General features: G+C 36.1%; 1 protein-coding gene across 12 annotated transcripts in view; it reads right to left on the reverse strand.

Annotated features, from left to right (window-relative positions):
- Positions 1-7,138: 7,138 nt before the first annotated feature.
- PLEKHA1 (pleckstrin homology domain containing A1) overlaps positions 7,139-21,130 on the reverse strand; it is a 56,199-nt gene continuing 42,207 nt past the window's right edge. For 5 of the 12 annotated variants that reach the window (XM_041742653.1, XM_041742654.1, XM_041742656.1 and 2 more), the window contains exons 8-12: positions 20,875-20,943; positions 14,599-14,663; positions 13,907-13,970; positions 12,205-12,294; positions 7,139-9,565 (exon numbers count right to left, since the gene is read on the reverse strand). In XM_041742653.1, the coding sequence (XP_041598587.1) occupies positions 9,251-9,565; positions 12,205-12,294; positions 13,907-13,970; positions 14,599-14,663; positions 20,875-20,943 (603 nt within the window). In that variant the 3' untranslated portion in view covers positions 7,139-9,250. Of the gene's footprint in view, positions 9,566-10,782; positions 10,932-11,566; positions 12,295-13,906; positions 13,971-14,598; positions 14,664-20,874; positions 20,944-21,130 lie in introns of those variants that run through there. The other 7 variants (XM_041742658.1, XM_041742659.1, XM_041742660.1 and 4 more) reach the window with 7 other exon arrangements.

The following is a 21,130-nucleotide window of genomic DNA, read 5'->3' on the forward strand; positions in this document are numbered from 1 at the left end:
TAAAATGGGACGCGGGTGTGGCTCTTAAGGGCAACATTAAGAGGTCCTTGTAATGATGCAATTGTTTCATATCTTGACTGTATTTATTGTCAGTATCCTGATAACAATATTTTACTACAGATTTTTAGGATGTTATTATTGGCTGAATAAAGGATATACAAAAACTCTATTATTTCTTACAACTACATGTGAATCTATAAGTATCTCCAAACAGAAAGTTTAAAGAAGCCATTTACAAATGGCTTAAATTTTATATTAATCTCAAAACTATCCTCTGCAATTACAGATCTTTCCCTCATTTCTATGACGAGAAAAATAAAGTGAACTAGATTACAAATTATTTTAAATTTAGCAACATTACCAGAAGGTGGCACTGTTACCTCATGACAGCACCATAGTAAGGTGCTATTCACTTTAAATGTTCTAAAAAAAAAAAAAAGGAATACTAATTTAATCAAAACTGTAAATGCTAACCCCAATTCAGTAATATTTTCACTAAGTTTTACATGAGGTTTGAAAATATAGAATTTTCATAAATCAAAATGTATACAAATTATTTTGAGTCTGCATAACATGGATAAGGCTACAAAAGGAAAATACAAACCCATCTAAGTGTATTTTCATCACATCCGATGTAGACTGTCAAAACCCAAAGAAAGAAAAGGAGAATTCTTACCAACTCTGGGATTAAGCTGTTATATTGTTGCACTTTATTTTTTTTTTAATTTTTATTTATTTATGATCGTCACAGAGAGAGAGAGAGAGAGAGAGAGAGAGAGAGAGAGAGAGAAAGGCAGAGACATAGGCAGAGGGAGAAGCAGGCTCCATGCACCAGGAGCCGGACATGGGATTCGATTCCGGGTCTCCAGGATCGCGCCCTGGGCCAAAGGCAGGCGCTAAACCGCTGCCCCACCCAGGGATCCTTGTTGCACTTTTTAATACAAGTATTTCCTGCCTCACCTAATGTTATGTTTTAATAAAGGTATGAGAAACACTTAAAATTCCCAAAATGCAGCTGGAAGTTTAAAAAAAAAAAAAAGCTGAGAAAGGGTTCTCTTTTTTGGGAAAGCAACAAAGTTTAGAGCTTCCTCATTTCGGGTTTTAAAAAAATAAAACATTTAAAATACTTTTCAGGGAAAGAAATTACGTTGCACCAGTTAATAAAGATTGCTAAGACAGCCTTTATCCAGTTCTATCATTAATTGATGCTGGATATGCAGAAGTGGACTCTTTGTTACCAACAAAGTGGGTCTGCAGGAAGTAGCCTCCAACACCGACAAGCAGTTTTTTATGAGTACATGTCAATGGCCCATCTGGCAATCAAAATGCCCTTTCCATCCCACCTTGCTCAGGCCATGTCCAGTCTAACCAATAACCAACACTGCAAAAAACAGCCTGGATGATTCAAAGTATGTATGCTCGAAGCCAACATACGGAATACTGCTTTAGAGAACGTGTTTTTCTTTTGTTTTAGTGGAACAAAATAAGCTTTTTTTTTTTTTTCAAAACCAATCATCTTTCCTTGTGCAATTTTGTATCAAACTATGCCTTTCAAAGGTTACCAAATAATCAGTCTGTTCGTAAATATGTAAATTCAAGTCAATCACCCATATTTGATACTAGTCCTGATTTACTTGTTCACACCAGAGCTGAATGAGAAGTTAGTTAGAATTTTGAGTTTATTCTCAAGTCATTACAGTGTTCAACCAGTTTGACGTTATAAAGATAACAGACGTAAAAGTAAACACTGGGAAGCAGTATATTCCCATTCTGAAAGAAGACATGTTATATATATACAGGAAAAAAATGCAGCAAATATTAAGGTATTCAAAGTAAATTTTTGACAATTCAGATGTGACATATTTACAAGAAAAGTATAAGTTTTAAAATAATTAAATAATTTTCATAGAATTATAAAAGTATTGAGATAAATATTAAGAGACCCTGACAATCACAAGAACATTTTCCTATGCTACTGAATACAAGGGTAGTTCTATAAAAAGTCCCAAAATAGAGCTAGTATTTTGCCACTATGAAATATAACAAATTACCAATACCAAAATATGCTAAAATGAACATGCAATGTAGAAGCTGTACCAAAGAAAACAGCATGAAGCTCCTGAATATTGCAAACTGTCTACACAAGATTTCTTAGGTATGTTCATGAAAAAGTAACTTTCAAAACAGCCATTATAATAGATTGGCAGAAAAAGTGATATTTACTTAAAACCTTTCCATTCCACCAATTTCCAATGTAGCTGCAAAAAAGAAAAAAAATCAAAATATAACTTTTCAAAGTATTAGCTTATGAATAAAAAAGTTGAGTGGTGCACTTTATGCATTTGGATTTTTTAAACTGATTCAGTGATAATTCCACTATAACAGATAGTAACCTCTGGACCCCACCACTGCAGTAGGAAATCTCTCCCGTTCTCTCTCAAACGAGATATCATCTTAGAAAATGGAAAGGAGAAACAGTGACACATATGAATTCAAAACAAAACAGCACAGTAGGATGGCAAAATATCATAAAAATAGCAGCATGTGAAATTCAAGACTATTTTCTTAAAGCAAATGTTTAAGACTCAACCATAAAAATGATACTTCAAACTGGTCTATTATTCAGACACTTGAAACTACGGGTTTTTTAGAGTGGTGCTTACATTTATGATATCCCGGTGACTAAATGTATACTCAAATTTGTATTTTACAACATATATATTGCACGGGTAGTAGAATAAACGCATTCTGGCATCTCCAACATAAGAGGATATCTCAATTAGCACATTAAACTATGGTACTGAAAATTAATTTTACCCCAATGTTTAAAACCAATCATGTAGGACTTTTGAGCACATTAATCCAACGACATTCTCCAACAAGATGAGAAGACACAGGCACTTGAATATAGGTTAATTAGTGACAAAAAGGAGAGGCTGCAATCACATGGCTAAGGGCAGTATGTCTTTACATATAAACTTGAGGTCTTTCACTGATCCAAATATAGAAATAAGAACTATTTATAAAACCTTGATATGAAAATCAGATCTCCCAGAAATTTCATACCAAATCACTTCTACTGTTTCATAAAGCAAAGACTGCTGCAAGTCCTAAATTTGTTCAAACACATGTCCAAGACATGGTTGTGTGAGTTCTATTTTCCAACCCCGTGCAACCTACAACCCTCACTAACAGGTCCAATGATACTCTCTACATAACACCTGCCACCCACCTTGAGATCCAGAGCATCAAAAATGGTTATCGTTTCCAAATTGTCCACATTGTAGTATAAATTTTACAGCACCACAGACATCATGATTTTAGATATCTTAGTCTGACAATATTTCATTCAATAATATTAACCAGTAAGAATATGTAAATATCAAGCATCTAAGAGGAAGTCTAAGCATTTTAAAAACAACCAAAATAATTAATAAGCATTTTTAATGTTTTAAGTTGTTAAACAATTGTCAAATTCACTAGGAAAAAATACCACACACATTTTTATCACCCAAAAGAGAGCACACAAAGCCTCAGATAGTTGATACTGAAACACTTAGGTTTTTTTTTCTTGCATTCGTTCATTGTTTTTCTTTTTTTTTTTTTAAAGAAATTACATTTAGTTTGGCCACTCCCTAGATCTCTTTAAAAAAAAAAAAAAAGACTCATAAGATTGATTTAGAGGCCTCCTTATGCCTGATTACTACTTTGTCTTGGTGTCCGTGTTTCTGTTTGTAATCACCATGGTGCCAGGTTAAACACAGATGAAATTGCTGTTTGCCATACATGTCCTCACGTTTGTTCCCATATTTTGAGTTGAAGACAAAGTGAGTTCTTGCACTGTATACTTCTCTCACCTCCATGCAAATGGGACACCCGGGTGGCTCAGTGGTTGAGGGTTTGCCTTCAGCTCAGGGTGTGATCCCGGGTCCAGGGATCGAGTCCCACATCGGGCTCCCTGCAGGGGGCCTGGTTCTCCCTCTGCCTGTATTTCTGCCTTTCTGTGTACATCTGTCATGAATAAATAAAATCTTTTAAAAAAGAAAACTGAGAATGTAGGATTGCCTAGGAATATAATTTCTCAGGACCGATTCTAGATAAGACAGAGAACAGAGTACATCCATTTTCATAGGGGAAATGAGGAAGTCATCAGATAACCCACCCAGAAGACAGTCAGAAGGGACCCTACGGAAAGCACCAACTCTGCAGAGTAATAATCCCAAATCTGTTTTGAGACAGGCTGAAGCAGAGAGGAAAGGACATGAGTGATAACATGAACCAAGACAAGGAACATGATGTATGTCAAAGTCACAAAGGAACACCTGTCACTGGGACCAATGGACCCTATTTGGAAACAGTGTTTCCACAGGGAACAGATTCTCACATTATGAAGGTACCAGACCCAGACAAAAATGGGCTTTGATGTGGCAACTTTCTAAATCATGGAAGAAAGTTCCCCACATTTCCCATCCACTCATTCCCCACCCCACCCCCACCCCACACACGTGCTGACAAAAACTAGAGTGACAAAAAAAACAAAAACAAAAACACTAGAGTGACTGGTGCAAGTATCATAGTTTGGGAGGGAGAAAGAGGCAACAAACCTTTAAGAGAAGATTGACATTTTAGCATCACTTTGGACGCTTCAAATCCAAAATCAAGTATCTGCAAATGTACCATCACGTCACATGGTTTTTACTCCTAAGTACCTTCTTCTCTTCTGGGATCTTTTGGGGGCCTCTCTGGCACGATGCTTCTGTCACTCACTGTGTCACTCACCGGCCACCTCGGTCTCTGCACGTGTGGATTTTCATGTCATTGCAGCTTTCATACTCGACTTTATCATACGTCGCACTTTATATTTCTCTCCTCAGGTTCCTTGTAGACAAGACGTCTTCATCATCATCTTAGGTCTCCCGGACACTGAAGACACCCATCTGACCCAAGAGCTTACATTAGAAGGTCAGAAGCTTCCTACCCTACAGGTAATTAGAACCTGTCCCTACAACTATTTCTAACACGATAATTTGACATCCTAAAACAATTTTTACAGCCCTCATTCTGGTAATCTTATTAAACTTATACATGTCAAATGTCAGGGCTCACAATCTCTCAGGGAAGTTATGATCAGAATACTTATGCACCATTCTCAAGTGTAAAATTTAAATGTATATATAAAGAAATTATTATTTTCAAATCTCTATCATTTGAAATACTATGGTTCTGGGAAATGTTAAAAATAGATTGAATGAAATTTAAACTAAAAAAAAAAAAGCCCCCAAAATAAAAAATTAAAAAATTTAAAAATTAAAAATAAATTTAAACTCATTCAATAATCTGGAGATAGGATGATATAAACGAATAGTTTTTGAGACTTCTACAAAGGCAGTTAATACCATAATAGTTGAGAGCCCAAACTTTGGTATCAAAAGAATTGGATCTTAAGCCTAATATGACTAAGTTTACTTCCAAACCTGTAAAATGGGACGCGGGTGTGGCTCTTAAGGGCAACATTAAGAGGTCCTTGTAATGATGCAATTGTTTCATATCTTGACTGTATTTATTGTCAGTATCCTGATAACAATATTTTACTACAGATTTTTAGGATGTTATTATTGGCTGAATAAAGGATATACAAAAACTCTATTATTTCTTACAACTACATGTGAATCTATAAGTATCTCCAAACAGAAAGTTTAAAGAAGCCATTTACAAATGGCTTAAATTTTATATTAATCTCAAAACTATCCTCTGCAATTACAGATCTTTCCCTCATTTCTATGACGAGAAAAATAAAGTGAACTAGATTACAAATTATTTTAAATTTAGCAACATTACCAGAAGGTGGCACTGTTACCTCATGACAGCACCATAGTAAGGTGCTATTCACTTTAAATGTTCTAAAAAAAAAAAAAAGGAATACTAATTTAATCAAAACTGTAAATGCTAACCCCAATTCAGTAATATTTTCACTAAGTTTTACATGAGGTTTGAAAATATAGAATTTTCATAAATCAAAATGTATACAAATTATTTTGAGTCTGCATAACATGGATAAGGCTACAAAAGGAAAATACAAACCCATCTAAGTGTATTTTCATCACATCCGATGTAGACTGTCAAAACCCAAAGAAAGAAAAGGAGAATTCTTACCAACTCTGGGATTAAGCTGTTATATTGTTGCACTTTATTTTTTTTTTAATTTTTATTTATTTATGATCGTCACAGAGAGAGAGAGAGAGAGAGAGAGAGAGAGAGAGAGAGAGAAAGGCAGAGACATAGGCAGAGGGAGAAGCAGGCTCCATGCACCAGGAGCCGGACATGGGATTCGATTCCGGGTCTCCAGGATCGCGCCCTGGGCCAAAGGCAGGCGCTAAACCGCTGCCCCACCCAGGGATCCTTGTTGCACTTTTTAATACAAGTATTTCCTGCCTCACCTAATGTTATGTTTTAATAAAGGTATGAGAAACACTTAAAATTCCCAAAATGCAGCTGGAAGTTTAAAAAAAAAAAAAAGCTGAGAAAGGGTTCTCTTTTTTGGGAAAGCAACAAAGTTTAGAGCTTCCTCATTTCGGGTTTTAAAAAAATAAAACATTTAAAATACTTTTCAGGGAAAGAAATTACGTTGCACCAGTTAATAAAGATTGCTAAGACAGCCTTTATCCAGTTCTATCATTAATTGATGCTGGATATGCAGAAGTGGACTCTTTGTTACCAACAAAGTGGGTCTGCAGGAAGTAGCCTCCAACACCGACAAGCAGTTTTTTATGAGTACATGTCAATGGCCCATCTGGCAATCAAAATGCCCTTTCCATCCCACCTTGCTCAGGCCATGTCCAGTCTAACCAATAACCAACACTGCAAAAAACAGCCTGGATGATTCAAAGTATGTATGCTCGAAGCCAACATACGGAATACTGCTTTAGAGAACATGTTTTTCTTTTGTTTTAGTGGAACAAAATAAGCTTTTTTTTTTTTTTCAAAACCAATCATCTTTCCTTGTGCAATTTTGTATCAAACTATGCCTTTCAAAGGTTACCAAATAATCAGTCTGTTCGTAAATATGTAAATTCAAGTCAATCACCCATATTTGATACTAGTCCTGATTTACTTGTTCACACCAGAGCTGAATGAGAAGTTAGTTAGAATTTTGAGTTTATTCTCAAGTCATTACAGTGTTCAACCAGTTTGACGTTATAAAGATAACAGACGTAAAAGTAAACACTGGGAAGCAGTATATTCCCATTCTGAAAGAAGACATGTTATATATATACAGGAAAAAAATGCAGCAAATATTAAGGTATTCAAAGTAAATTTTTGACAATTCAGATGTGACATATTTACAAGAAAAGTATAAGTTTTAAAATAATTAAATAATTTTCATAGAATTATAAAAGTATTGAGATAAATATTAAGAGACCCTGACAATCACAAGAACATTTTCCTATGCTACTGAATACAAGGGTAGTTCTATAAAAAGTCCCAAAATAGAGCTAGTATTTTGCCACTATGAAATATAACAAATTACCAATACCAAAATATGCTAAAATGAACATGCAATGTAGAAGCTGTACCAAAGAAAACAGCATGAAGCTCCTGAATATTGCAAACTGTCTACACAAGATTTCTTAGGTATGTTCATGAAAAAGTAACTTTCAAAACAGCCATTATAATAGATTGGCAGAAAAAGTGATATTTACTTAAAACCTTTCCATTCCACCAATTTCCAATGTAGCTGCAAAAAAGAAAAAAAATCAAAATATAACTTTTCAAAGTATTAGCTTATGAATAAAAAAGTTGAGTGGTGCACTTTATGCATTTGGATTTTTTAAACTGATTCAGTGATAATTCCACTATAACAGATAGTAACCTCTGGACCCCACCACTGCAGTAGGAAATCTCTCCCGTTCTCTCTCAAACGAGATATCATCTTAAAAAATGGAAAGGAGAAACAGTGACACATATGAATTCAAAACAAAACAGCACAGTAGGATGGCAAAATATCATAAAAATAGCAGCATGTGAAATTCAAGACTATTTTCTTAAAGCAAATGTTTAAGACTCAACCATAAAAATGATACTTCAAACTGGTCTATTATTCAGACACTTGAAACTACGGGTTTTTTAGAGTGGTGCTTACATTTATGATATCCCGGTGACTAAATGTATACTCAAATTTGTATTTTACAACATATATATTGCACGGGTAGTAGAATAAACGCATTCTGGCATCTCCAACATAAGAGGATATCTCAATTAGCACATTAAACTATGGTACTGAAAATTAATTTTACCCCAATGTTTAAAACCAATCATGTAGGACTTTTGAGCACATTAATCCAACGACATTCTCCAACAAGATGAGAAGACACAGGCACTTGAATATAGGTTAATTAGTGACAAAAAGGAGAGGCTGCAATCACATGGCTAAGGGCAGTATGTCTTTACATATAAACTTGAGGTCTTTCACTGATCCAAATATAGAAATAAGAACTATTTATAAAACCTTGATATGAAAATCAGATCTCCCAGAAATTTCATACCAAATCACTTCTACTGTTTCATAAAGCAAAGACTGCTGCAAGTCCTAAATTTGTTCAAACACATGTCCAAGACATGGTTGTGTGAGTTCTATTTTCCAACCCCGTGCAACCTACAACCCTCACTAACAGGTCCAATGATACTCTCTACATAACACCTGCCACCCACCTTGAGATCCAGAGCATCAAAAATGGTTATCGTTTCCAAATTGTCCACATTGTAGTATAAATTTTACAGCACCACAGACATCATGATTTTAGATATCTTAGTCTGACAATATTTCATTCAATAATATTAACCAGTAAGAATATGTAAATATCAAGCATCTAAGAGGAAGTCTAAGCATTTTAAAAACAACCAAAATAATTAATAAGCATTTTTAATGTTTTAAGTTGTTAAACAATTGTCAAATTCACTAGGAAAAAATACCACACACATTTTTATCACCCAAAAGAGAGCACACAAAGCCTCAGATAGTTGATACTGAAACACTTAGGTTTTTTTTTCTTGCATTCGTTCATTGTTTTTCTTTTTTTTTTTTTTTAAAGAAATTACATTTAGTTTGGCCACTCCCTAGATTCTTGGTTTATCAGCTTATAAAGAGTACATCAAAGAGGCAGTATAATATATGTATTAAAAACCATTTCATCCTTTATCATCTTTGGCTAGAAGGGCCGAGGAGGCAGGCAAGGCTCCACGCGCTTCCGTCTCACACGTCACTGACCGGAAGGCTCGCGTCATCCAAGTCCACTGGGTCACAGTCTCTATCCTGAGGGCCATTTTTACTTTGAGGTTTTAGCAAAGCTTGTTCAGTCACTTTGGAAGCTGGTTCTCTTGGAGAGACAGTCTGGACCTTGAAGTTCCCTGGCTTGACCTTGGCAAGAGATTCGTAAAATCCTCGCTTCTCCATGGTAAAGCTTGAGACCAAAGAGTTGCTGCGAGAGGCTGTGGAATGTGAGGTGGCGGCTGTTGCACTGGCAGAGCGGAAAGCGTGCTTGGGTTCTGAAGGACAGCTGGAATGCTCCTGCAAAGACGAGTGGTGGTCAGACACAGTCAAACATTAACGACGAAGTTAGTAACTCAGTGTGAGACTTTATTCTCTGAAAAACAAACAACACACACACACACACACACACACACACACACACACACACCACAGAGCAGAAGCAAGAGCCATGCAGCATACATGTGCAAGTTCTTCCCCAAAGCAATGCATTTTTAGGAGTGAGGTTAAAGCAATGACAGTCAACAACCATTTCCACTAAGAAACCAGTTCTGTCACCAAAGCTTTGCCACTTAAAGACTCAGGCCAGCCTAAACTGGAATGCAGTGCTCCAACTGCAAGGGAACCAGCTCTGCCATTCTATTTAAGGGTATATTCTCAATCAATGCTAGGGATCATCCCACGTATTTTCGGAAGATAAAAAAAATAAAAATAAAAATGCAGAATATCAAAAGGAAAGGCTGTATTTCTTTAATAAGTGGAACTCACTATTTTTGTAACCTACTATTGTGTCTGGCAGTCTGAAAAACTTAGTTTTTCATCCCTGAATTTTGCTGCAGCCAATTAACATTGAAGTCTTTTCACTGCTGCCTTCATTAGGTTTATTTAGTTTTGAATATGTTATACATTCATATGGTTAAAGATTCTAAAGGGAGCAAAGGGTACATATTTAATCACTTATTAAAACTGTGGTGAAGTAACTATCAGGTGCTAATCTTTACTTCATTCGCTTCTGGCTGAAGATATCCTTAAATATGACCATTCCAAATGCATTGCCATATAGTTCCTAGTATACTGTGTTCATGTATGATACTAGCGGCTTTGAAAAAAAAGTACTACAAATTGACAAAACACTATAGATTCCCAGTTGCTGGCTAAATTTCACCTGAGATTTAAAATGCCATGCAAGCTATAGTAATATAGTTTATCCACTGTATATGCATGCATGAGTTTGCATATATTATTAGAACAAGGGTGCAGTTAAGTGGTGTATATAAAAAATTTCAAAATATATAAAATATAGAAGTTGAAACTTGTGGCAATTCAGTAAATTAATTTGTAGAAAACAGCTTAATGTGACTTTTTCAATTAGTAAGGTTCCAGTTTTTTCATGATTTATCTCTTTTCATTGTGGTTTAAATATACATAGCCAACCGGATGACTGTAGTGAAATAGTTTGCGTTAGTGTTGACGAAGTCAGTTACAATAACTGCAAAAGGCAGTTTGGTTAACTCAACTTTCTATGATCAGTTGTAAGTAGTGAGTGAGTCCGGGCCCTCTAGTAAGAAGGCACGTTTGCGTGAGAGCCCACATACGTGCTGCATTCACCAGTTCTTGATGTATACCTCTGTATACAAGGATTCGACAGCCTTCTGGCCTGCCGCATCTGGAACACAGTGCAAAGCTAAGATTAGAGTTAACCTATACTGGGGAGAGGGAGGAAAAGAGAAAGTTCTGCTGACAGTTACAGCTAGAGAGTCCACTTTGCCCCCACCACAAAGCACAAAACACAAGTGCCCTTCTCCAGATTTTCCTCTTCCCAACAGACATTGTTTTTGCAGAGAGTCTCATACTTGGCTGCTGAAAAGGTCACATAAAACACAGGCAGTTACAAAGTTAATACCTATGAAAGTGACTTCTAAGAGATTCCAAAACGGATATAAGGAGAATAATTTAAGAAACAGATTTGTATTTACTGATATGTAGTTATCACTACCAGGAAACTATTAAAGACAGTATTACTACCAGAAAAAATACCAAAAGTGTGGAATATCTGGCATTTACAATGAATCTGCAGAAGGCAATCAAGGCTTTCATACTACACGTTAGACTCCATTCCACAGACAGAGGTGCTACATTTCAAGACACTTAAATTTTTTTTTTCTATTCCTCAGGAGAATTTGTTTTTTCAGATGAGAGGCCAGTGACTAGTATTCCTTTTTTTTTTTTGACTAACATATTCCAAAGCTAAATCTTACTCCTATCATGTTCTTGAACATGGTAAATTAAAAATTAAAAACATTTTTTATTATTTCTGAGAACGTTTATTTCAATTTTTATTAACATATTACCACAAAGATAATTATGGTAGTGAAAAGCAGCAGGTTTTTAATTACCCTACCAGAAAATAAGAATGAGAACATGTAATGGAAAACAGCGGTTGAGAACATGAAATTGTATTAAATCAGGGTTCAGCTGCTCAATGGTCTTAGGGCACCAGGAAGTCAAAAAATCCCTAACTGAAATTAGAGTAAAAAGGAAACTGGGCCTTCAGCAAACTGTGTAATGCTACAACTTCAGGCACTTTACAGGATTGGGCCACATCCCGTACTAAGAATTGGTCCAGTTGTAACAAATCTAGACCTAGTGACAAGTAAGAACTTCTAAAACAAAGCAAGGAAATGTTCATTCTTTAGTTGCCCTGCTTGTGCATTTAAGACAATACAATGCACAGAAAGTTATGTATACATAACACTACAAGGAAGCATTAAATTAGAAATGCATTATTTTTTTGCAAGTCCAATTGGTATGAAAGTCAACATGCAAATAAATCTCAATACAGAAAGAAACCAGAAGCATTAGGGGGAGAGGAAGGAAAATAACTGGAACAGGATGGGGGGAGCCTTAAGGAGTACCACCCCAGAGAACAGGGAACATACAGAAGATGCTGATCGGCCAGGCCCCCGCTGGGCTACAATGGCACCAGAGACGGCTTTAATCCAACTGTGCATCTCCTCAGGACTATCAGCCTAAGGGAGAGAAAGGACTCATTCAGTCAGTTTGTCCTCAAAATCCGCTCTTACATTCATAAATCCAATCTTGGAAACTTATAGTGCCAACAACAAGATCATCCCAAGGTAATGGTGCCAAAAATTTTTAGAAATCGCTTTTTAAAGCCAGGTTTAGCAGGTACGTTATAGAGACAGAAGTTGGACACCTGATATTTTAAGGCGGCCAGACACATCCAAAAGTGTCAATATGAATACTTTTTGAGAGAAAATGAGAGGAAGGAGTCACAGACAAACCTCATTTTGCTCCATCTACTGCTATACTGTCTAAATCCATTATAAGGGTATAAACGTTAACTGTATAGTTAAAAAAACATTTTGACATCATGTTATGTATTATTTTTCTAAACAGCATTTCTAGTACTCCACTAAATACGGAAAAAAGTACTGGTAGTCATATTCCAAAGTATCATATTCCTTGATAGGCCATGGCCTTCCAATATGAATTTAAAACTTTACTATGACTTTAAATCCACTTAAACAGGCCCTGAGAGGGGTGTAGATACTGCCCTTCACTTCTGTTCCAAAATTTTAAGTCACAAGATACTCTTTTGAACCAATGATTTTAGCAAGGAATTTTAACAGGAAAAATTCAAAGCAGGCAAAGTAAAGTACAAATCCAGAAATCAATTTGGCAAAAAAGGGGGTTTAAAAAGATTTATGCTCTGACAGTTATTCTTGATCTAGAAACTTAACCTAAAGAAGAAACCCAGGCAAACTTAAACACAAAACTGTTCACCACCACACTGCTGATCATAGCAAATGTACAAAAACTATGAAAACAATCAGTTACAGAGTAGCAGAGAAACAGTTTAACCATGGAGCATCCCTATAATAGAGCATGGTGCAGTCCTAAAAGTTTTTACAGGATTTTTAATGATGTGGGAAAAAAGACTATATAATACATTAACTAGAATATATCACCATGTACTTCATATGACCCCACTTGTTATAAAAACATATGCCTTTAAAAAGGTACTAAAATAAGAATAGTTTCCTGAATGTGGGATTTGGGTTTTATGTCATTTCTTCATATTTTTTTCTATTTTCCAAATTTTCTGCATTAATCATATGTAACTTTTATAAAGTAAAAACAAATGTCCTCTAAAAAAAAAAAACCTTTAAATCTAACTAATTCTCTGTGGTAAGTAAAAAGTGTATTTTAAACTTAAATAACAAGATGTCTATCTACCAACAGTGAGATCTATGGTCTATTTTTATTGTGGGAATTTTAGATCCTATTTTTTTAATTACCAAAAATGATACAATCAAAACTCCAAAATATGTGCAAAATGATCCGAACTGAAAGTTAGGGTTTAAGTTAAAACAGTATTTCCCTTCCCACAAATACTACTTAATTTCTATTGTGCCAATTTGGAGCAAAAAGTACCCCTAATTTGCTAAACATACGACTTACCAATAATTTTATATATAACTTTTTTTTAAAGTTGTGAATTACAGTTGCCATGTTTTTCTTATTTGCATAAGCAATAAATTTATTTATATTTATTTCACTTCTAAAATTATTAATCTCTTGGTAGGAGAATCTATAATCTCCAAAAAAGTATCTCACCTGCACATAGAAAGTTCGAGACGATGTTACAATTTCAAAGAGATTGTCCCTCATCATTATGTCACTGTCAACAAAAACAAACGTCCAATTGCACGTAAATAGCAGTTGTTGGATAGTGTTTCTTTCACTTGTTTATCTAGTACCAAATATATGTCAATAAGAAAATAAATAGAGATAAAATACTGGTGTCATTGAGTAAAACCAAATTAGCATCTTTTTCAATTTATTCTTACATTAAATTTCACATATTTTATATAGTTATATATATTTTTAGAAAAGGTTCATAAAAGAAGTTTCAAATTCAAAGTTTTCTACTGCTCATAAATCAGTTTGCTCAAAGAAACACTGGCACAGTTAACACGTGTCCTTACAAAAAGCTCTATTCTGCAGCAGCTTCCAAATATTAAAACTAGTAAAACATCAGACTGCCAGATATGACAAATTATTCATATTAAATTCTTTCCTTCCCATTGATAAGCCTAGGGATTAACTTATAGTTTTCAAATGAAACAAAAAATATCTCAAAACTTTAACCTGAGGATTTTGTAAGTTCAAGCATATCCCAACAATGAAGAGTTGAAAACAACACTAGAAAAAACACAGAAAAATATCATCTGTACACATCAATCAAACCTAGGCCCTGATGAGTATTAATTAGATGTTCCAGGCACTAAGGGAGGGCTGGTGCTTACCTCTGCTTACACTCCTGGACTTTATGAACCTCTTTAAGTGGTATTACACGGAGGGGTTCTTTTTCCTGGCAAAAAAGCAAACAGATACATGAGGTATATTCTCAAAATCCTTTTAAGAATTAGTTGTCTTACTTGGAGATCTGTATGAAAACTGCTTCTTTCTTGACCTAAATCTACCCTCCAGAACCGTCCAGCATCAGAGTAGCTCAAACACTAGAACCTTATAAACACTGTAGTTTGAAACAAGGAAACTAGCATAGAACCCTTATTCACACTATTTCTGGTCTTAATGACAGTGTAGCTTACTAAAAGCCATTAAACCATCAGACTTTACCCCGATAGACCCCTATGTACCCTGTAAGTGGAGTGCTTCCTCTTCTGGAATGTTATTTTGATACAGAAAGCACCAGAGTGGTGGATACACAGCTTCTTTGAGTTAAAGTTCTCATTTTAAGAATATCACTTTTACACGAGTATATTATTTAACAAGCACAAGTTATTGAACATTTACTAAGCGTCAAGACATCTGCTAGCTTTTAAACACAATTACCTCACTTAAACTTTCCACAACCCCATAATGCCTGCATGACTGTTCACCTGAGGAAACAGAGCCTCACACCTATTAAGTACTTCATCTAGGGTTACAAAACTAGATACAAGACACAATTAATTCCTAATAGCATATTTATACTACACATTCTATGAAATACTATATGCCCTATTTCACTATCACCCCTTAAGATTAAGATGCAGCACTAAGAAAAAAACTAAACCATGGCTGAACACTTTTAAAAAATCACAAATCTCTAAGTTTTACAAAATGGTTAATTTAAAAATAATTTCAGAATATAAAAGGCTTACAAAAACAGTAGAAGAAGTGCTATAGGTTGTACCCCATTTTCCAAGATGTTAACATTTTACATTTGCTAAATTGTTCTGTTTGTGTTCATATTACGTGACTAATGGTGTGTGTATATACTTTCCTGAAATGTCAGAAAGCAAGTTATAGACAGGATGCACTTTACTACTAAATAGTTTCATGTCTATTTCCTAAAACAAGGATGTTCTCTCATATAATCTCGGTACAAGTACGGGGACCAGAGACTCCACACACTGCTGGCAGTACCATTATCTAACCTACAGACCATCTTCAGAGCTCATTAACTGCCCAGCAGTGTCCTTGACAGAAACAGAACTACAGCTTTTCTGCTCCAGGGTTCAATCTGGAATCAGACCTTGTATTTAGCAGTCACGTCTCTTTGTGTCCTTGATGTGGAAGAGTTCTGCTGTCTTTTTTCCTCCTTCACAATCTTTAGAGTTTTCAAGAGTCCAGGCCCATTATTTTGTATAATGTCCCTTGATTTGGCTTTGTCTGATGTGAACCATGCTTGGATTCAGTGTTGGTGGGAAACCACAGATGTGCTATGTTCTTCTCAGCCCACCGTTCTCAGGGAGCGCGGGAGAGTGGTGTGTCCCATTACTGAGAGGTTAACCCTCATCTCCTACGGCCAGGTTTGCCAGTAACTAGAAAGCTACCTTCTTCTCCTTTGTCATGATCAAGTATCTTGGGGTGAGTGAGATACATGGAGCTTTCCATCATTGTTTTGTCCACTAGTTTTATCAAATTTGGAGGATTCTTGCCTGAAAGATCATTACTGTAGTAGCTGCTGAATGGTGGGTTTTTTTTTTTGTTGTTGTTGTTGTTTTGTCCAATCCCATCAATTCATCTACATATATTAGCTGAACTTTTGCTCTAAGGAAATGCTTTTCCTTCCACTTACTTCTTTGACTTTATTCTCTGGGTTGTAAACCATCACTATCATTATTTATTTAGGTGCTCAAATTTGAGCACTGGGAGCTCCTGTGAGCCGGGTTTGCATCCTTTTGTCATGTTCCCATCATTCTCTGAGTCACTTCCTTATTTTCTGTCACCATTAGCTCTTTCAGGCTCAGCCCACGCTATCCCTGCCCCACCTCTGAAATCTTCCATCTCTCCAAGGTTCCACATTCCTTCTGTTAAAGAACAGTACTTATACTTGCTCGGGTGGGGGGAAGGGACCTCCCATGTCTTCACTCCACCATGGCTTTCTCATAATAGATGAGCAGAAATACTTCTGGGAGGTTTTAACTTGTGCTTCTCTAATTACAAGTGATGCTGAATATCGTATATATGTTTAAAGGACATTTCTTTGCAAATCAACTGTCTATTCATGTCTCTTACTTCTTTTTCTCCCTTGTTTTTCTCTCTCTCTAAACTCTGAACCAACCACAAACAAAGGCTGAAAACAGCACAAAGACCTGCCTTTCCTGAGCCATTTCAGAGTGAGCTGCTGACCTGGCTCCCACTGCCCTTCATGTTAGAGTGTATTTCCCACAAAGACATCCTCTTATCACAATACAACCACTGAAATCAAAAAAGTGTCCCCTGAATGTAGTCCTTTATTAAAACAAAAGAATTCAGTTGAGAATCACAGACTGCATTTACTCCTCAGTTGCTCTGCCCTTGACTTCCACAATCTCAGCGCTCCTGAAGGCTCCAGGGCACTTCTTTGGGACAATGTCCCTGATTTGGGTGTGTCTGATCCTTCCTGACGATCAGACTCAGGCTCGGCATCTCTGGCAGGAACATCACAGAAATGAGGCAACAACCTTCTCAAGCTATCCCGGCAAGTAGCAAATAATCCTAATTCATCTCATCACTGATGAAGTCCACGCTGATCATTTGATCACCTGATTAGAGTGGTATTTGCCAGCAGTATCTCTATCACTGTAAAGCTACTATTTCCCTTTTTGTACTTAGTGTATTTTGTAGACAGGGACTTTGAAACTTTGTGATCTCTGGTTCCTCATCATACGTATGTATGTACACTCATGCATTCAACTCATTTATATCTGTGTGGGTTTATGGATTCCTATTTTATTCAAAGGGCAATAATCTATTACCATCATTACTTATTTTGATGTTCAAAATGCCTCCAATTTGGTAAGGTGGAATGTTTTCACATTGGATTCTGGGTCCTTCTGACATATCCACAGCATTCCACGAGTGCTTGTTTTCTTATACGAGACATCCCAGGCTTAGTTTTTGTTCATTTCTCCTGTCTTGCCATTTCTCCATGAGCCTAGGTTTCTTCCAGTGGGTTTTTCCAGCTGCATAGAGCGAGGAAGTATGTGTATGTGTGTGTGTGTGTGTGTGTGTGTGTGTGTGTGTATAAACACATGAATACTTTTACATCTGTATTTCATTCTACATCTATCTGTAGATGTTAAATGGTCAGATCAATTCCAATCTAATACAAAAGTTTTCTCCTTTTCCATATTTATTATTCCCTTTACTGACAGTGAGAAACTGGCCTTCTATTATCCTTAATATATTTTCCTATTTTATCAGTAAGCACATATGTCAACATACTCCCCTCTTCCCAGTGTGGATGTGCTCCTCTCCCTACTCCAGGTTGGGCTAACCCCCCAAGAGGACGGCCTCCTCCTCCGCGGGTCCTGACTGCCCCACACCAGGCTACTCTAGATCCTTCCACCCTTGCCCCACCACATGAACAAGTACATCAATCTGCCTCACCAAAACACTGTAGGTCTGAATTGTTTGGGACTAATGGGTGGAAAAGAGGGCAGAGGGTGGAAAAGAGGGCAATATCCCCTTTAGGGATATTGTTTTATTCCTGATATATATAACAGATATTTTCTCCAGTTTTTCATTTGCGCACTTAAATCCTTCATACCTACTAAAAAAGCTTCTAACTCTTCATCTTTTAGAAATACATATTAAAATAATTACAGAGGAAATAATATGTCTAGGATTTACTTCAAAATACGAAGGGGGAGTGGGTGGTGGTACCTAACAAACAAAACTAGCCATGTGTTGATAATTACAAAATCTGGATGAAAAATATATAGGGGTTCAGAACACTAACTACTTTTTGTTGAAACTTTTACATGACCAAAAGTTTTCATAAAAGAGCCCTTTTACACACTAAGTATCAATTTTTATCATCTATGTTCTTGACCCTATATAGGTACATAGATTCCAGCTCTTTTGAATCATCTTTTTGACTCAGAGCCATCAATGTCAACGTTTCTCACTCCGTATCATTTTCGTGTCAAAAAGAGTGTTGAGGATGCAGCATTTCATTTCTTAAGAACGTTCTACTGTGTCCCTGAGATTTTCTTCTGAGCTGCCAGTACCTTCTCTGTAGGTTTTGATGTTGGTGTTTTCCAGATCTTACCCAGAGGTGCTGTGGGCATGTGAGCAATGCCAACTATCACACAGCTGCTGCCTGACTGCCCCTCTTGCAGCAACTCTAAAATACCCTGAGATTTCAGAAATGTTAAATGTGTGTGTGTGTGGGGGGGGGGATGCACATCTTAGTTATTGATAAAGGTAAATAATTAAAAATATATTTAAAGATTCCAGCTTAATCTGTGTTTCCTAAATGCTTAATACATTCTTAAATACACATGGTATCATTTCCCTACCACTTTTGTTAGTTCAGTATTCTTTCATCTCAAATTTTATAGCATCATGTCTACATGCTAGTTTTCAAAATTTAGTAAATATTTTCATAATCATTGTCTCATTAGAATTACTGTGGGTGATAGGGGTACATGTCAACTTTTCTGGCACAACTGAACTCCTGAAAAAGGCCAGAACATCGCTGATTGTCCTTTTGATTCCCAGAACAGTGCACCAGAGCCATGGAAAGCTCAGTGAATGTCTGTTGCATTAATGACTCTTCCCAAGAGTACTGCCATTAATTAAAAGCAATGAATCAACCTACTAACCAAGCACACGTGTAGCCTTCTGAGACACCAAGTCTAATACTTTTTGAGCCAACTAACTACTACTTCCAGTTGAGGCTCTTAGAATTTGATGTCTAAGAAAGGCTAAATATTCATGTTAAAATGGATATTCTTGCCATGCTATCCCCGTTCTCATTCATTCAAAAACACTTACTAATTATCTACCAAGTACCAGGTGCTGTGTTCATAAAAAAGGTATAAAAGACATCTTTGCTTTCAAGAAGCTCGCATAAGTAACTGGTAAAGACAAGTATGCAGGCAATTACAAAACACAGTGGGAAGAATTATGATAGAAGCAAGGCATAGGGAACCATGGTGTGTAAGGAGAAGGCACTTAATCTAGAGTCTGAAAGCTTCCAAGAAGAACAGACACCTGAGATGAATCTCAAAATATTCCTTTCCTATTATCTATTCTATTGTCCAATACAGTACCACTAGTTATATGTAACTATTTAAATTTTAAAAATATTAAAAACAATCAGTTTTATTTTTAAAATTAAATAAAGTCAAATTCCTCAGTCATACCAGCCATATTTTCAGCATTCACCAGCCACATGTAGCCAGCAAACCTGGTCAATACAGATACAGACCATTTCTATCAGTGTAGAAAGTTCTACTGGATAGTACTGTTCTTGTGCCTTCACACTAATAAAGGGTATGATCCCCAGTCAAAGGTCCCATAAAACAAGTAGAACTAGGATAGACATATAAGGTATAAAAAAGCATTCAAATTATCCAACAATCTGTTGCAGAACTCTCAGGTTATGTGACAAGAGTATTTTAAATAAGGATGTTACTCAAGTGAAAGAATTTCTTTGACTCCACCTTCAGGTAGGACAAAAAGGTCTTATATGAGGAAACTTAAAAAGTCAATCTGAAACAGGAAAAAAATATCAAGAGAGGGCAGAGAAAAGAAAGTAGAAACACAGAGTTAAAATGTTGACTTTTAGAGACTTAATTTTCCTACAATCGGCTTCCAGCTTCCCTTCTGAAGAAATCTGTAGACTAAGGAGTTCTGATATTTTTAATTTTTTTAAGGTGATCATATTTGACAATATGATCTTTTTATTTAATATGTATTTACAAAATTACCATTAAAACAACAGAACCAAATAAACTGAACTGTATTTTTCTTTTTTTTTTTTTAAGATTTTTTATTTATTTATGCTTGAGAGACATAGAGAGAGAGAGAGGTAGAGACACAGGCAGAGGGAGAAGCAGGCTCCACTCCATGCAGGGAGCCTGACACGGGACTCGATCCCAGGCCTCCAGGATCAACCCTGGGCTGAAGGCGGCGCTAAACCGCTGAGCCACCAGGGCTGCCCCTGAACTGTAATTTTCAAAACCAGATTTTAAAAATAGAAAACAGGACAAGAAACTACACATGCACAATTAAAATCACCACAGTGTTTTAACACTTCTCAAACATTTTAAAGCAACATTTATGACAGAGCAACATACCAGTTCAGATTTGAAGTAGCCTATTGTGTTTTCATCCAATTGAAAATATCTTCTCTTCCAGTTTTTCATCTACCAGAGATGAACACAGACATAAGACTTCTGATTCTAAGAATGTCAAATGTTAACAGCCACTTAAATATTCTGCTATGAATCCACAATCAGAAATGTCAGGCACTGAAAAACCTCACTATCCTCCCTTACTGAGGAGATACATAAAACTTCATCTCTTTCGCAACTTAGGCCTTGAACTCCTACG

Source organism: Vulpes lagopus, chromosome 2 (genome assembly GCF_018345385.1).
Source record: "Vulpes lagopus strain Blue_001 chromosome 2, ASM1834538v1, whole genome shotgun sequence".
In the NCBI taxonomy this organism is placed as follows: domain Eukaryota; kingdom Metazoa; phylum Chordata; class Mammalia; order Carnivora; family Canidae; genus Vulpes; species Vulpes lagopus.